Genomic DNA, 15,375 nt, shown 5'->3' with positions numbered 1-15,375 from the left:
TTTAACGAGAAATTAAAAAGAATGCAATTTTGGCATACATAACATTTTTACCATTTATAGTGGGAATATCGTCGTAACAACTACATTTAACTTCAAACTAAATTATTTGCATAAAAAACCTAATACTTCGAGAGTTACGTGCTAACTTCAAGCGCTGATTTCTAGAGGATTGGAAAAAAACATTAACCTGAGTGGCACTGTCTAGAAATTACCTGACGGAAAATTAAATATGGCGACTGTTAACGCCATTTCTAAAAATGAATCTTCGGCAGTATTGCTATAGAAGTTTTTTTTTAATTTCCTAATTGTGTATTTGTATTTATTATGACTTTCACAACATAATAAAATGTATGTATAAATATATATGTATGTATATACTTTATTGTACACCACAGAAATTTATAATTATGACATAAAAAATGTATGCTAATCAGTCAAGGCGTAATCATCGACCTGAGCGAGTCCTGCATAATCTGATATTATCTCGTTATCACGCGATCCCTGTCACGAATTGCGATAAAACAGATTACGCTATTGTTATTCGTACGCAATAATTATTTATTGCACAAACGCTGGATTATAAAAAAGGCTATTACTGCACTAGGACTTAAGACTAGCGGTCTCGTAGTTGTAAATACATAATTATAAGGTAACAAATATCTTTGAATTTACGTTTATTTTGTTATTCAAATTTCATTTATTTCAAGTAGGCCTACTTTATAAGCACTTGTCAAACGTCAAGTATGTCTGTTTATAATGACTCTATCACCGGTTCGGAAAGCAGATTCTACCGAGAAGAGCCGACAAGACTCTTTAGTTGCTCTTTCCCAACATCAACATTTACAATCATTTTTCTTTCTTGCGGGAGATGTGAGCGAAGCTGGCTGCTTCAAATCTACCTTGCCATTAAGAAATTCATCAAATGTATAGTAACCTGACGTGTTTTTACACTTTTTTTAATGTATGCAACGGTAGGTCCAGAATTACCTCAGGAATCATGTTGTAAAAGCGTATACCCAAGCTCAACCCCACAAAGGAGTTCTGCACCTTTCGCAGACTATATGCCGATATCACCAATTAATGTCCGTTCTGGTAAATCGATTGTAATCATTTAGAACCTCCAGGTGGACGTATGTGGAAAATATAATGTTAATAGGAATAAAACCTATTATACAAAAAATCGAAAAAAAAAAATTTTTCTATCGGAATTGCCACTTTGGTAAACTTCCCATTCATGGCGCTCCATAGATTCTTTCTTTAGGTTGTACGAAGTTAGTCGGGTCATCTTATCTTTTTTTTAATTCTAAATGCTTTTTTTAATCTTCGTAAATGCTTATTAACGTTTGTTTTTCTAGATCATCAAGCTGTAATTACACGGTAAAAAAAAAGCGTACCAAAAATTCAGAATCGTGATAGCTAATCAATTTTACTGCTAGCATCGCAGGACTGATATTTGTGAGCGCGCATAGATAAGATGCAATAACATTGTTACGGTACTAGTGTTTAACGGTTCAGTAATATAACAATAATAAACTGCACATAAAAGGCAATTTCGACGCACTGAGCGATATAATAATAAAAAGAGAACAAAATAAAAACATTCAGTTACGAAGCGCCGGGTGACTAGACCTATTGATAAAACTCCTCTTTACTCCCGAGTGCTTTTAACTTTCGGGCAGTTTATAATTCAAGACAAATCTTTAAGTAAACTATTAAAAAACCATGTCGTATCTTTATGATAAACTATCAAACTTTACAAGTTCCTACGTTAAAAGCGATTTCTCAGTCGATTGTTTTAAATCTGTAAGTTTGATCTTAAGTAGGTACAGATTAAACGTTACTTGAGAACATGTTTTAGCTCGATGGCGGTTTATCAATACGTATCTTACAGGGTAGCAAAATTAATGTGACGATCGTTATTCTTTTATTAGCAGACAATATTCTACTTTTGTAGGTCCAAATGAGAAAAAGCTTCTATTGCGATAATCGCTGAGTGGCAATCTAAAGTTTTACAAGATATCTCCTCATTTCTGCATCGTCTCTCAAAGCCAAAGAAGTTCCTATTCAATTGCGCAGTTTCAAATTCAACTCCTGTGAATTTCAAATTCAAGAGTCGTTTTTTTAACATTTATTTTATATATATCACGGCGTATACCATATTCAGGCTACTTTTTATTACAAGAAAGAGAGGAGAAGAGAAATCAATCCCTTTATAAGAAACAAATTCTACGCGGCTATGACGCTAGTAGAAGCTTTTGATCACATATGTTTATATTAATCACTGATTGATTAATGGTATTTTATATAGAGATTCTTAATTATTCTTTATTGATTCTTTATTTTTTGTTATTTTATTTTGTTTTTCTTGTTATGTTCAATCTTTGTCGTATTGTCGTACTGAATCGCCGTCGTATCGTCACCGCGTGTTATAAAGGCGTCCACTCTTTCAATCACAAACAAACGGGTCATTGTACTTTTTTTTTAAATCAATTATGGTACGTTTTAATTGTCATTCACAATGCATGGACTTCCGTTGATTGTTTTACGAGTGTATGCTGTTTAGTCACAGCACAGGCTATATATTTTTATTACAAATTATTTTCAACGATTATTTGTTTCTGAACGCGTGCTCCGCAGTTTAATGGCGACCTCTCTACACAGTTCCAGTATCTTAACAACCATGGGTTCCTTTCTAGGATCATATTTAAGTTTATTTCGAGAAGTGGCTATTGTCTTATGGTGCGCCATGGTTATAAAACATTATTAAACTCTAGCTTTCGACAGCGACTTCGTTCGCGTTTATTTTAAGCTTTTTAAAATCTCGCAGGAAACCGTTTTTTGATAAGTTAAGCCGCTAAGCCATGAATGGTTAACAAATGCTTTTTTTTCAAATCCCGCGGGTAATTCCTATCAACAGCTTTGCCAGGATAAAATATATCATATCTCCCCGACTCTTTGATGAAACATGTATGCAAAATTTTATCAAAATCGGTTTAACGGCTGAACCGAACAAAGGTGACAAACAAACACAATTGCTCATTTATAATATTAGTGCTGATCGATTTGGATGAAATTTTGTGCATATATTTCAAACGTATCCTGGATGTGGATGGTTATAAAACACAATTGTCACTTTTAATGTAGGTCTAACAAAATAATATAACAATGACTGAGTTTTTTTCTTGCAGATCATAAGTAGACATTGCTGGTACAAACTCATTCAATTTAATACACGTCTCCAAACACAGTGGAGGTTAAACGAAGGACTTTGTAAAAAAAGCCTCAAAAATCTCACATTACATCCGCTATCTGGTTACGAACTGTACAAATAGACGCTTACTGGTGTACAGGTGCTTCTAGTTTTTGCGCCCACTGGATACTTCGTACCTGCGACAGTCACGGTTGAGAAACACGTAAAAACATGTGAAACTTAATCGCACAATAGCTTACTTTTGTGTTCACTTAATTATTTGAAATTTAGTACACGCTTGTAATACCATCATCATGATTTTCGTCAATCAACCGATTGACGTCCATTGCTGGACATAGGCCTTTTGTAGGGAGCTCTAAAATCCACGATCCAGGGCCGCTTGTTTCCAGCGACACGATTGATTTCGTCTGAACACCTCGTTGGGGACCGACCTACATTGCGTTTACCTGTGTGTCGTCCAAAGTAACGTCCAAAGGTCAAACGCCCCGTCCATTGCCTCTTCAGCTTCGCGACTCGCTGAGCTACACTGGTAGCTCTTGTTCCTCTACGGATCTCCTCATTTCCGAGTTGAAAACGTAGGGATAGTTATCACTTTCAGTCAAGTCAGTCGCTTATACATATAAGTGATTAAATATAAGACATTCGCTTTAACGGACTTGCCCACATTCTTCGTCCGCGTATATTACGCTCGGAACCGTTTATTCGTGGGATAAAAAATAGCCTAAAAATGTTAGGTTAAGGTCTCCGTCCTTTTAAAAAAAGTCTAGTTGATTGGTTAAGGCACGAAGGAAGAACAAATAAACAAAATTTCGCATTTATGATATTAAAACCTAGGATTGACACTCTGACATTAAAAATTTGCACTATTTCGACCACGTCTATGTTGGGCGGTATAACCCCTCTTTCTACTACGAGCCGAGGCATATGCGGTTGGGCTAATGATCATCACTGTATATGCAACATTTTGTCTGCCAGGTTCAGATTCTCCGGCCGCGTGTTGGGTCTCGCACTGGTTCACGGCTACCTGCTGGAGGCGTGGTTCACTCGCGCCCTGTACCGCGCTCTGCTGCGACTGCCCCCAGCGCTGGAGGACGTTGATGCGTTAGACGCACAGTTCGCTGCATCACTGAGATGGCTGCAGGTAACATTTAAAACTTCTCCTAATAGTCCTTGGAGGCAAGAAGTGTTGATAGAAAAGAAAGAATCTCATACCTCGGGGAATTTCATGGAAATAAATCGGGGATTTGCTAAATAAGATTTGTAGCTTCTTTATGATATTTTATTGTGTATTTTTTTTACTTGGCTTGTCTTAATTTCAATTCAGGTTCGGTCCTGAATTGGAATTGGATAAAAAAATATTTATTTAAATTAGCACTACTTTATAAGCACTTTTGACAGGTCAGGTCACTCTGTAGTGACTACCACGTAGGTAGGAATGCAGATTCTACCAAGAAGAAGTAGGCAAGAAAAGGTTGCTCTGGCGCCTAAATATATCAAACAAAATATATTTAAAAAATTAGCTCTCGCATTTATTACGGTATTTTACAAATCCCACGGGAACGTTTACGTTTATTTTCTAGGGATATAAAGTACCCTGCAGTAGCCTTAGTTAGGGCGTAAAAAACAAACAAACACACTTTTTTTTACTACACGCCTATAAATATTAAATTGATTTTCAAAGCTATTTGTCAATGTATTAATTATGTTTAAAATTATATGAAACGAGGTGTTTTATCTGGTCACAGACGGCACGGTGCGTGTCGTCGCTGGAACTGACGTTCGCGGTGTCGGAGCGTCTCGCGGACGGACGCGTTTTGGAGCGGGAACTGAAGACGGGCGGGCGGGACGTGCCAGTTACGGAGCGGAACAAAAAGGAATACTTGGAGCGCCTTGTGCGGTGGCGTGTGGAGCGAGGCGTGGCGGAGCAGAGCGAGTGGCTCGTGCGGGGATTCCACGAGGTGCGTACACTAGATTGACTAAATTAACTTCTTTTCATGCTGCTAGCCTAGTAGCTCGACCAAACGTGCCTGCCACGAAGTGCGTACAACAGATTGAATGACTAGGTTTCGACCTACGCCAAACCCACCGCCACAATGATATAAGCAAAAATAGTGGCTAGATGGATTAGAATACCTTTTAATGATGCTGCTAGCCTAGTAGTTCGAACTACACAAAAACTACCTCTCTACAGTGCCATAAGCGAAACGAGTGGTAAGTGCGGGTGTAGTTTGCCTTCTTTTGACGCTGTTAGCCTAGTAGCTTGACCCACACCAAACCCCAGTTCCATAAGTGGGGCGCAGAAACGTCTAAGCAACGAGAAAGTTTTGATCCTGCGTGACAGTTAATTCTAGGTCTTGGATTTACTTTTGAAGATATAATCCATACCGATGCCATAACGAGGTTTTTTGCATGGGTGTAGTTGTAGAATCTCGCGACTTACGCATGCAAGGCCACCCATTGCATCGCACTCAACCTAAACTATCCCTAGTTTATTATATAAGGTTTAAATACTCGCAAATCTTGTTCCTTTAGTTGTTTTCGAGGATCAAAATAGTAAATGTTCTCTGTATAAGTAACTATAGTATTATGTGACATTGGTCAAATGCTTACATTTTCGCAGGACCAACTTTAGTCTAGCCGAACGGTTTACTATGGGACAAACAAATTGGAGTCGGTTCTTTTAAGCAATGAGATTGTGTGTACAGGTGGTGGACCCGAGGCTGGTGGGAGCTTTCGACGCCCGCGAGCTTGAACTGGTCATAGCGGGTGCGCCCGAGCTGGATGTGCCAGACTGGCGGAACAACACGGAGTACCGCGGCGGGTACCACGACTCGCACCCCGTCATCTTGTGCTTCTGGCAAGCGATCGACAGGTGAGGCCTGCAACATGTATACTGAATGCCAAGCTGGTGGAAACTGGAAACGTCGCTGCATATTAATAAATAATATGTGATATGTATATATATATATCATCATCATCATCATCGTCATCATCACTTCAACCGATTAAAGTCCACTGCTGGGCATAGGTCTTTTGTAGGGAGGTCCTGGGCCGCTTGTTTCTAGCGGCTCCCAGCGACTCGTTTGATGACCTCGTTTGGGGCCGACCAACGCTGCGTTTACCTGTACGGGGCACCATTTCGGCACCTTGGAACCTCAACTTCCATCGGTTCTCCGGGCTATGTGCCCCGCCCATTTCCACTTAAGCTTGTCGCTGACTCGCTCACTCGCTGAGCTGTCGGTAACTCTGGTTCGTCTACGGATCTCCTCATTCCTGATTTGATGACGTCGTATTATAGTTATATAGTGACTTTATATATTTGTGTAATGTTAATATCTTATTTATTGCACCACCTACTTCCTTTCTATGTTTTTTTTTCTTTTACGCCTGTACCTAACTACTTTTTTCTTTGGTGTACAATAAAAGTGTATCCATTCATTCCAATAATAAATAAATAAATATACTACGACAATACACACATCGACATCTAGCCCCAAAGTAAGCGTAGCTTGTGTTGTTTGGACTAAGATAGCTGATGAATATTTATATTAATATAATATATATAAATACTTATAATATACAAATAAACGTTGATAGTATGGAAACGGAGTTCGAAATTCAGCACGCACCTCTAACTTTTCTAAGCTAGCTTCAACGTTGAAGGAAAACATCGTGCGGAAACCTGTATGTCTGAGAGTTCTCCATAACGTTCTCAAAGGTGTGTGAAGTCCACCCATACGCACTGGGCCAGCGTGTTGGGTTTAACCCCTTCTCATTGTGAAGAGTCGTTAATGGGTTGATATGATGATGACGATGATGAATAATAAACGGGAATAAAGTTCTCCTATTTCGTGTTTCTGTGCTTTGGCACATGGACGAGTCAATTATATTCCTTGTCAGTGAATATAATCGGGGGTTACAATATTTGTCTCCTTCCCATGTCTCCTAGCCCTGCCATATGTTACTGCCCTAACCTGCATAAGCGTAGGATCCTTTATGTATTCATTGTATACCCTGAGGAGGCTCCACAAATCCCAACGAAGAAATGCTTCTGTTCCTGGCAACAACCGGTATCAATCGGGAACTGTAGATAGTAGCGAGAACAATAGATCGGTAACGGTCGACGTAACAATGGCACTTTAAGCCGTACATAGCAGAAGCCTCAAGAAGAAGAAAATTATTCCGCAGATGTTTGACTTAAGGGAACCTAACTTAAATACTAACTTAGTCGTTTAAGATGTATTACTAACAAAGGTGGACCTTAGTTGTCTTAATAAAGATATTATTATTATTATTATTAAGGGAATTCGGTAGTTATGTTATTGGCCTAGTCCTCCATTGAGGTTTTAGCAGCTGACGGCTAAGTTAGCCGTCAGCTGCTAAAACCTCAAGTTCACTCAAAAGGGTACGACAAGATGGACAGCAGTAATTGTACGTCTCTGGCAAAAAAAAAGCTGAGGGTTTCACTTAATAATGCGGTTGTTCTGACGAATTTCTACCAAAAGTGGTGAGTACTCGAGACACGCTTGGTGCGTGCGTTAAAAGCTTGCAATTCACCGGATTGACTAGCCGCAAAGAACGGAAGGCCCCTTAAACTAGAAGTTATTTTTGTCTGCTAGGTCACTTTGGCTGCGACTAGTTCATCATCTAAATGGATCATCTTGTGTAGGGATATTCACACGCCTCGCCGAGGATAAGGCCCCGTGATAAGTGAGAAAACTTTTACCACTTGAATTGGCTCTTTTTATGTTGTCGGTGAATCTATGGTGTAGGTTCTGGCAACACTTCGTTTCTCGGTGTAGGGGCTTCAGTTTTATGTCCCGCCCATTACCTCTTTAACTTCTCAACTCATTGAGTAGTTATTTCAGTACTTTATCCGGATCTCATCAAGTATATTTGATCACGTTGACAAACTCCTATATCATATCTCTTCATACCCGGTCCAACAATGTAAAAACTGAGACGTGATTGTCACAAGTATTTAGGTAAATAGTCTAGAATACCGAAAGAACCGATAACCCTTGCTCGAAGATAAATATAATCATAAGATTTATGCCATGACCCTAGCAGCTTAGAGTTTAAATGTTCCCAATAGATACCTAGCTAAGAGATGTCTTGAGTGCACGTAAACGTAAACAAGTATCATTTTAGATTTCTTTGCCATTTTTTTTACTATAAAATCTGGTCATTATAAGTAACTTTAGGGTAAACTAATTTTCTAAAAAATTTATCTACTGAACTGGTGCTGAACATATTATATCCATTTATATAGTTTTAACGCTTAAACTTGTTCTGTTAGTCAGACTTTAGAAATCTATTTTGTTATCAGTAGATAACCTGATTCTAGAGGAAGGTACTAAATCAAAATCATATCTGCCTGATTCCATTTTTTTATTTTACGCAGGAAAGTCTTAGCGTTTCCTAACTAACAAATATGTTATGTATAAACGGCTAGCATAAGTTGGAGTTGGATGGAATTCACTTTTCCACTGCTAAAGTACCGCAAAATGGAAAAAGAGAAGTTTACCTCCGTTTAATATTACAAGTAAATTATTTGGATAATATTTTCACCCATGCACCCATCTCTGAGTGTATAAAATTGTGGGAGATGATACCTACACATTTCATCCTTTCCCCTGGGTATTTAGTTTTCTACAATATACCTATGCTAGCCTATGCTGTACCTTCCGATAATATGATTCACTACCCACTAAAACATTGTAACTGGCGACAGAATTGAACATAAAGAAACCTCATTCAGCCATTACGGCATGCACAGTGCATTGTGTCCAAAAACAGTGAAGAAGGCGCGGCCACACCCGAGGATTGTTGATAACTCACACTTTCCCTTTTTCCCCATTTTATGGTAAATGTTTAATACATTAGAGGTAAAATAATTACTGTCAACTTCTAAATGGAATTAAGTGACTAACTTCCTGTTCGAGAAACACTACTAAAGTGGAGTGTTTTTTGATGCTGAAGCATCATTATATAACCACTGCTAAAGCATATTAGTATCGGACGTCCGATTCGCGCAGTGAGTTTGATTCTTACAACTGGAAAATGTTTCATTGATGAACATGAATGCTTTTAAGTGTCTGGGTGTTTAATGTTTATCTGTATTCTATAAGTATTTATGTATATTATTCATAAAATTATTCATCAGTCACCTTAGTCCCCATAACACAAGCTACGCTTACTTTGCGGCTAGATGGCGATGTGTGTATTGTCGTAGTATATTTATTTATTTATTAGTCTTGTACACGGTTTCTGTATGTACTTAGGTAATTGAGTATTTGGCACATAGTTGAGTGAACGTATATCTACCTAGCTATTTTTACTCCTTTTCACTCAAGGATAAGATAACAAGCGAAGGATGTGGTCATCGAACAAGGTGATAAGAGAAATACATTTGTGTTCACAATATTATTACAGATATTGTCAATCTGTAACCACATTTCGTTATCATTAACATGTTTTGCCCCAGACCGCGATCTCGCCTAATGGCGACGTGATGATGTAAAGGTCATTTTGTAAAACCAAAACTCAATTTGTTAATATAGGTAATGTTTCAAACATTATTTGATGTTATAGTAATAGGTGTTTAAGAAGCAGTCGAGACTTCTAGAAACCACGACACAAATAAAGGAGTGACAAAGTAAATAAAATTTATTTTGAATAAATTTACATTTCTTTTGTGATTCATTGATCTCTCGCAAGATAGGAAAATTCTAAAGATTGTAAAACTGTAAAATGATGTTGAATACGAGCAATCTGCTGAGTTTCTTGCCGGCACTTCTCGGTAGAATCTGCCTTCCGAATTGGCGGTGGTAGTCACTACATAAAGACTGACTTGACGTCCCAAATATGATTATAAACTAGGCCGACTAGAAATAAATGAATTTTGATAAGACTCGCTTGTTCAGTTAAACTTATTAAGCAAAACGACTACTGAATAAAATATGTAACTTTCACATCAAACTTTAGAGCAATTTTTTAATTTTCGAGATTAGTGATATAAAAAGAGATACTTTTCCATAAAACCGCTGTTGACTTTATACAGTTGAGGTTGAATTTTCTCTCATTAAATATTTTCAAATATCTAATGACAGTACGCACAACACGAAAAAATTATTTCCAAGTCTAGGCGGGAATCGAACCCAAGCCAGGCTTTAATAAATATCAGACTACGACACTGTATTTTAAATCAGTTTAAAGAAACTGTATTGTCAAATCTTAAAACTAAACTAAATAGCACGAATTTTTTTCCAAACAACAAGCTGTCATTCCTTTAAAAATTTAGAAGACGAGACAGAATGCCTAAGAGGTTATATTATTCATTCGCACATGTTGTTCATTTCCATTGATACTAAATTCTACTCGGAATACTCTACTCATTGAAATACTACTACTGAATCGATTTCGTAAAGATTTGAATTAGGTAGGTACATGGTACCAATTTAGAGCTGAAGATTGCGTAACGTGATTAGCACATGTTGCCTGTTATGGTAATTTCTCTCAATTTGCGTAGGTATTTTATCGAACAGAGAAATGACATTCGAGTGCGATCATCTCAGTCGCTATATTTTTGCAAAAAGCTTCCCGATACAAATGGGCCACAAGTTTTTTATAGAGCCAAAGAAGTCTTTTGGTTTTTATTTATGGACTTACAAACAGGAGGACAATGTTATGTTCAACTGTACCTACTGTACGAAAAATTCTCCGTCAATTATAATTGTGGACCAAATTTGAAAATTCTTTTTATTGCTTGAAAGGAGGAGGTGGTGTCTATAGTGAAAAGTCATTTTTTTTTGTGTTCGTACTTTTACGAACAAAAATTAACTATCTGTTTTTGTCCTTACAGATTTACAAATGAACAGCGCCTTCGTCTCGTTCAGTTCGTGACGGGCACATCCTCCATCCCCTACGAAGGTTTCTCAGCACTGCGCGGCTCCACTGGTCCACGGCGATTCTGCATAGAACGATGGGGACGAATCGAGTCCCTTCCAAGGGCTCACACCTGCTTCAACAGGCTAGACCTGCCTCCGTACCCCACGTTGCAGCTTCTACATGAAAAACTACTTCTAGCCGTTGAAGAAACTAATACCTTCGGAATTGAATAAAGAAAAAAAAGGACAAGGCAGTTGTGAAAACAATAAAGCACGTCGTGACAAGCTAACGTGCTCAACTAGCTTCTCCTATCTATAATATATGAACAAGTTTATTGGCGATAACTTTGTGTCTATATTTAGTTGTGGTAGACCCCTAACCAAATGATAAAATAGTTGCTTGTAAAAAACACTGGTTAAATGTTGATGTACTGTTAATGATTGTAATCCCATTAGCGGCTGTAAATTATGAGTTTTATGACTCTCATGTAAATAGTAGTCAATTGATTGTATAGTTGAGGGACAAACAAAGATAGTGTAATAATATTTGCTGTACGTACGTAGTGTAGGTGTGCCAGAACATTTATAATAAAGTTAGCCACGTATCTATTTGAGGTTTGTACTTTATAAACGCTTTGATTGTAAGTGAAGTATATTGTGGCTGTGAATCGGGGCTCAAGTCCCAAGTTTAGTTTTACGCTTTTGTCACTAATTTATATTATTCTATTTAAAACTTAGATTTCGAGAATTGTATAACTTGGCATTTTTTTAATCTCTCGAGAAGATCAGTATTTGTTTTTTTTTTAATTATAATTTAAAACACATAAAAGTGATTACCTCTTAACACTCTTTATTGGCTATAACAGAGAAGCTATTAAAATTTACGAACAGCACTTCCTAGTCAGCTAATATAAATATATGCTTATAATAAAAATAACTGCAACAGAAATCATAATATTGCTTGATCATCCCTGTAGTTACACTTACCTATTTATGTAATTAATATAATAATTGACATGTGGATGTTGTGATTTATTTTGCTAATCTAAAATTTATGTACCTCTGTTAATTTATACAAAACAATATGGAAATGTTTCATGCTCAAAATTACTGTAAACGATGGAAATTGTCACATATTTAATGCAAGTGTAACAATAGTTTGTACTTCAATGTAAATACATTATTTATTGTGTTTATGTAAATTACACTCAAGTGTAAGTTCATGTTTATTTTTGTAAGTAATATAGCTCTATTATGTTGGATATTTAACTACTATTAAATATTGTTTTATTATGAGTAAATTCTAAGTAACTTGTTTTGTGTGAAAGTGATCATATGTGTCAATATACAATATTACTTACATATCACTGTAGTTTGAATTTTTTTCCAATCCTACTTCATATTGACGGCAAAATTGTTTCATCAGAAACGTAAGTGCATTTTTCAAAAGTAAGAAAGAACATTTGAAACTTCATTTAACTACAATTTTAACAGGAATCAATAACAAAACAGGCTCTTTATTTTGTGACATTCAATGTTACAAAATAAATGAATTTTTATATGTCAATTTGACACCCTTTAGTTAAAAGATGTCGCAATACATAGTTAACAATTGTATTATTAATAGAGGCCCAAGCAAATCAAGTGTTTCATTAGAATAGACTTGCTGCAAGGGGGAGGAAGATGTTAGCAAGAGATAGACATTCTTGTTAGAGGAAGTGAAATTTGCAACTTAATTCAAAAATAATAACAATAAAGCAAAAATTCACACATACAAAATGTTTATTTTTCAAGAAGTTTGTGTAACAACAAAAATCAACCTTGTTATTAAAGACCTTATCTTTTAAACATTTATAAAACTATTTACAGTGTAGAGTCTGCATCTGTCAACACAAACAGTGGTACAAAATGCAACAGGTTATTTCACAATACTCTAAGCTAAATTGTGACAGAGTTAATTTATTATGTGTCACAGTCCACAACTTTGAAAACTTATCAGATATAAAAAATCATAAAAATAAAATGTAAGGCAATGTGATTACAATAAAAGCTACTGTTATGATAGATTCATATATGCATTACTGTTGCTATGTGTACGCAAAATAAACTGATAGTCCTTCCCCTCCCTTACACCAAGCCTAACTCAAGGCTCACCTGCGTCATTTCCCTGATGAAAATTTATAATCTGCACTTCACCAGCAGGTTTTGACTAAGAACGTTGAGACAGTGACTGAACCGAATGCAATATAATACACATCTTTGTAAATATTTTGTATATTTACTTCAAAAATAACAGTACATACAATTTAAATCTGTATCTCTATCGTACTTTCGAAAGGGGAGAAGAACAGCGACTCGCTGAGTCTAACCGAGAGAGGGGAAATCCTTGCTGTCGTCCACCTTGGGCGGAGCGACCTGGCTGCGCGGCGCCGGCCGCTCCTCGGGCACCGCCTCAGGCTCACGCGGAACGCCGCGGGCGCCGCGCCCACGGCCGCGACCCCCACGCCCGCGACCGCCCGTGCCGCCGCGCCGCGCGTTGTCGTTGAACGTGTACTCGATGCCTAGCACACGCTTCTGTCGGCCCACGCGCTGCGGGTAGTCGGCGATGTCGTACTCGTCGTCTTCGTCAGAGTCGTGCTCACCCTCCTTCTTCTTCTCCATGAGCACGAGGTTCTTCCACTGGCTCAGGTCCTCGCCCTCGCCGGCCTTGCGCAGGTTGTACTGCGGCGCCGTGCGCTGGGCGTTGCGCAGAGCCTTGTACTCGTCCAGCGTGAGCTCCCGCACCTCCTCCTCGGCCGGCGGCGCGCGCTCGGGCTCGGGCTGCGGGCCGTCGCCGGCCGCCGCGACGTCCGCGGGCTTCTCGGCTTCAGGCGCTTCTCCCTCGGATCCAGTTTTGTTCAGCTCGTCCAAATCGTCTTTAATCGTTCCCCAGTTGTGGGGACCGGCCCCTTCGCGTTTGTCGACGGGTTTCACACCCGTTTTGTCAGAGCCCGACCTCCTGTCGAACTCCCTCTTTCCTCGGCCGTCGAAGCCCGGCCTGGGGCCGCGCTGACCGTCACGTGGCTCGCGCGGCGGCCTGGGGCCTCTGCGCTCACCTCCTTCCGGATTCTCGGTAAAGTTGCGTCGTTCAAAGTTAGGCCTTCGGTCACCAAACTCGCGGCGGGGGGGCCTGGCTCCTTCCTTGCCTTCGACGACCGCTCCATTCTGTGGGCGCTCCTCGCGGCGACGCGGAGGTCTTTCCGCATTGCGCTCGGTCGTCCGCGGCGGACCTTTGTTCTTTTGTTGATCGCCACTTTTAGTTTCCTGGGTCTTCACATTTTGAGTTTCCTTGATTCCCTTCCTTACGACGACAGTGCCGCTTTTAGGTTTGACCTCGGGTTTACCCTTATTCTCCTTTTCCGCATCTTTGGCCTTTTTTTTGAGCTCTTTTGCTTGCTCGCGAGCTTTTATCGCATCAAGAGGATCGGACTCGTCGTCCAAGAAAAGAGCGTATCTATTCACTATCCCCACACCGTAGGAACTCTCCATTGTGATCCTCTTGATGTTTTAATTACACAAAAACTAGATGTTAATGGATTATTTTAGTAAGGCGACATTTTGCCTTATTTTATTGATTTCATTTAATATGGCGGCTTAACGAACACACTTATACGCCATATGACGGCAAGAATAGAGAATGGAGAATTAAAATGGCCGACCGCTCTCATAACTTTAGATAGTCTATTTGTCTTTGGTAGATAACAACTATAGACAAAATATTTAGATACCGAGAAGAACGGCAAAGGAAATTAGCTATACAGCCTTAATAGTAAACATCACTTAGATCACAGTTGTAGATATATATATATATATAATGTAAAACTCTTACAATAAATTGAACGACAATAAGCGAAAAAGGCTAGTGATACGTAAAAGGCTTGTTAAAACAGGCAATTTGTTGACGAGTACAAGTGAGCGGGCGAGCTGTGAATATGCACGATCCGTAGTAGAAGCATTTGTTAACCAAGTTTGAAAAGTTTGGATACAGCTTGCAATTTATTTACATGGATCATTACAGACTCAATCTTATACAATAAACATTTTTTACCATTAGCATTGCTAGAACTTGCTAGCTGTAAAATTTGTATCTATGTTGTATTTTGTATAACTTTCCCATGTTACGTCCCTACCTTCATAATCCCAGTATACTATATACCTTTCAATAACAGAATAATAAAAAAGGATTGCAAATAAAATATATTAATAATATTTTAAAAAACATACTTTGCATTATAA

At 38.4% G+C, this 15,375-nt stretch overlaps 2 protein-coding genes across 6 annotated transcripts in view; one reads left to right on the top strand and one right to left on the bottom strand.

Moving 5' to 3' along the window:
* The window catches only part of LOC120624727 (E3 ubiquitin-protein ligase HECW2), a 148,946-nt gene extending 136,593 nt beyond the window's left edge, over positions 1-12,353 (top strand). For all 5 annotated transcript variants that reach the window (XM_039891413.1, XM_039891414.1, XM_039891415.1 and 2 more), the window contains 4 exons: positions 4,187-4,352; positions 4,957-5,169; positions 5,917-6,083; positions 11,076-12,353. In XM_039891413.1, the coding sequence (XP_039747347.1) occupies positions 4,187-4,352; positions 4,957-5,169; positions 5,917-6,083; positions 11,076-11,334 (805 nt within the window). In that variant the 3' untranslated portion in view covers positions 11,335-12,353. The remainder of the gene's footprint in view (positions 1-4,186; positions 4,353-4,956; positions 5,170-5,916; positions 6,084-11,075) is intronic.
* Positions 12,354-12,859: 506 nt separating this feature from the next.
* Positions 12,860-14,813, bottom strand: LOC120624728 (plasminogen activator inhibitor 1 RNA-binding protein-like). The gene has a single exon (XM_039891418.1). The coding sequence runs from the start codon at positions 14,626-14,628 to the stop codon at positions 13,465-13,467; it is 1,164 nt and encodes a 387-aa protein (XP_039747352.1). The 5' UTR covers positions 14,629-14,813; the 3' UTR covers positions 12,860-13,464.
* Positions 14,814-15,375: the final 562 nt, after the last annotated feature.

The sequence above is a fragment of the Pararge aegeria genome, chromosome 6, assembly GCF_905163445.1.
Source record: "Pararge aegeria chromosome 6, ilParAegt1.1, whole genome shotgun sequence".
In the NCBI taxonomy this organism is placed as follows: domain Eukaryota; kingdom Metazoa; phylum Arthropoda; class Insecta; order Lepidoptera; family Nymphalidae; genus Pararge; species Pararge aegeria.
Note: the sequence above shows the minus strand (reverse complement) of the source record. Positions and strands in the feature narration are given on the sequence as shown.

What these genes read in the sequence shown, in the direction of transcription:
- LOC120624728 (XM_039891418.1), bottom strand. Translation starts at nt 14,628, where the DNA reads ATGGAGAGTTCCTACGGTGTGGGGATAGTGAATAGATACGCTCTTTTC.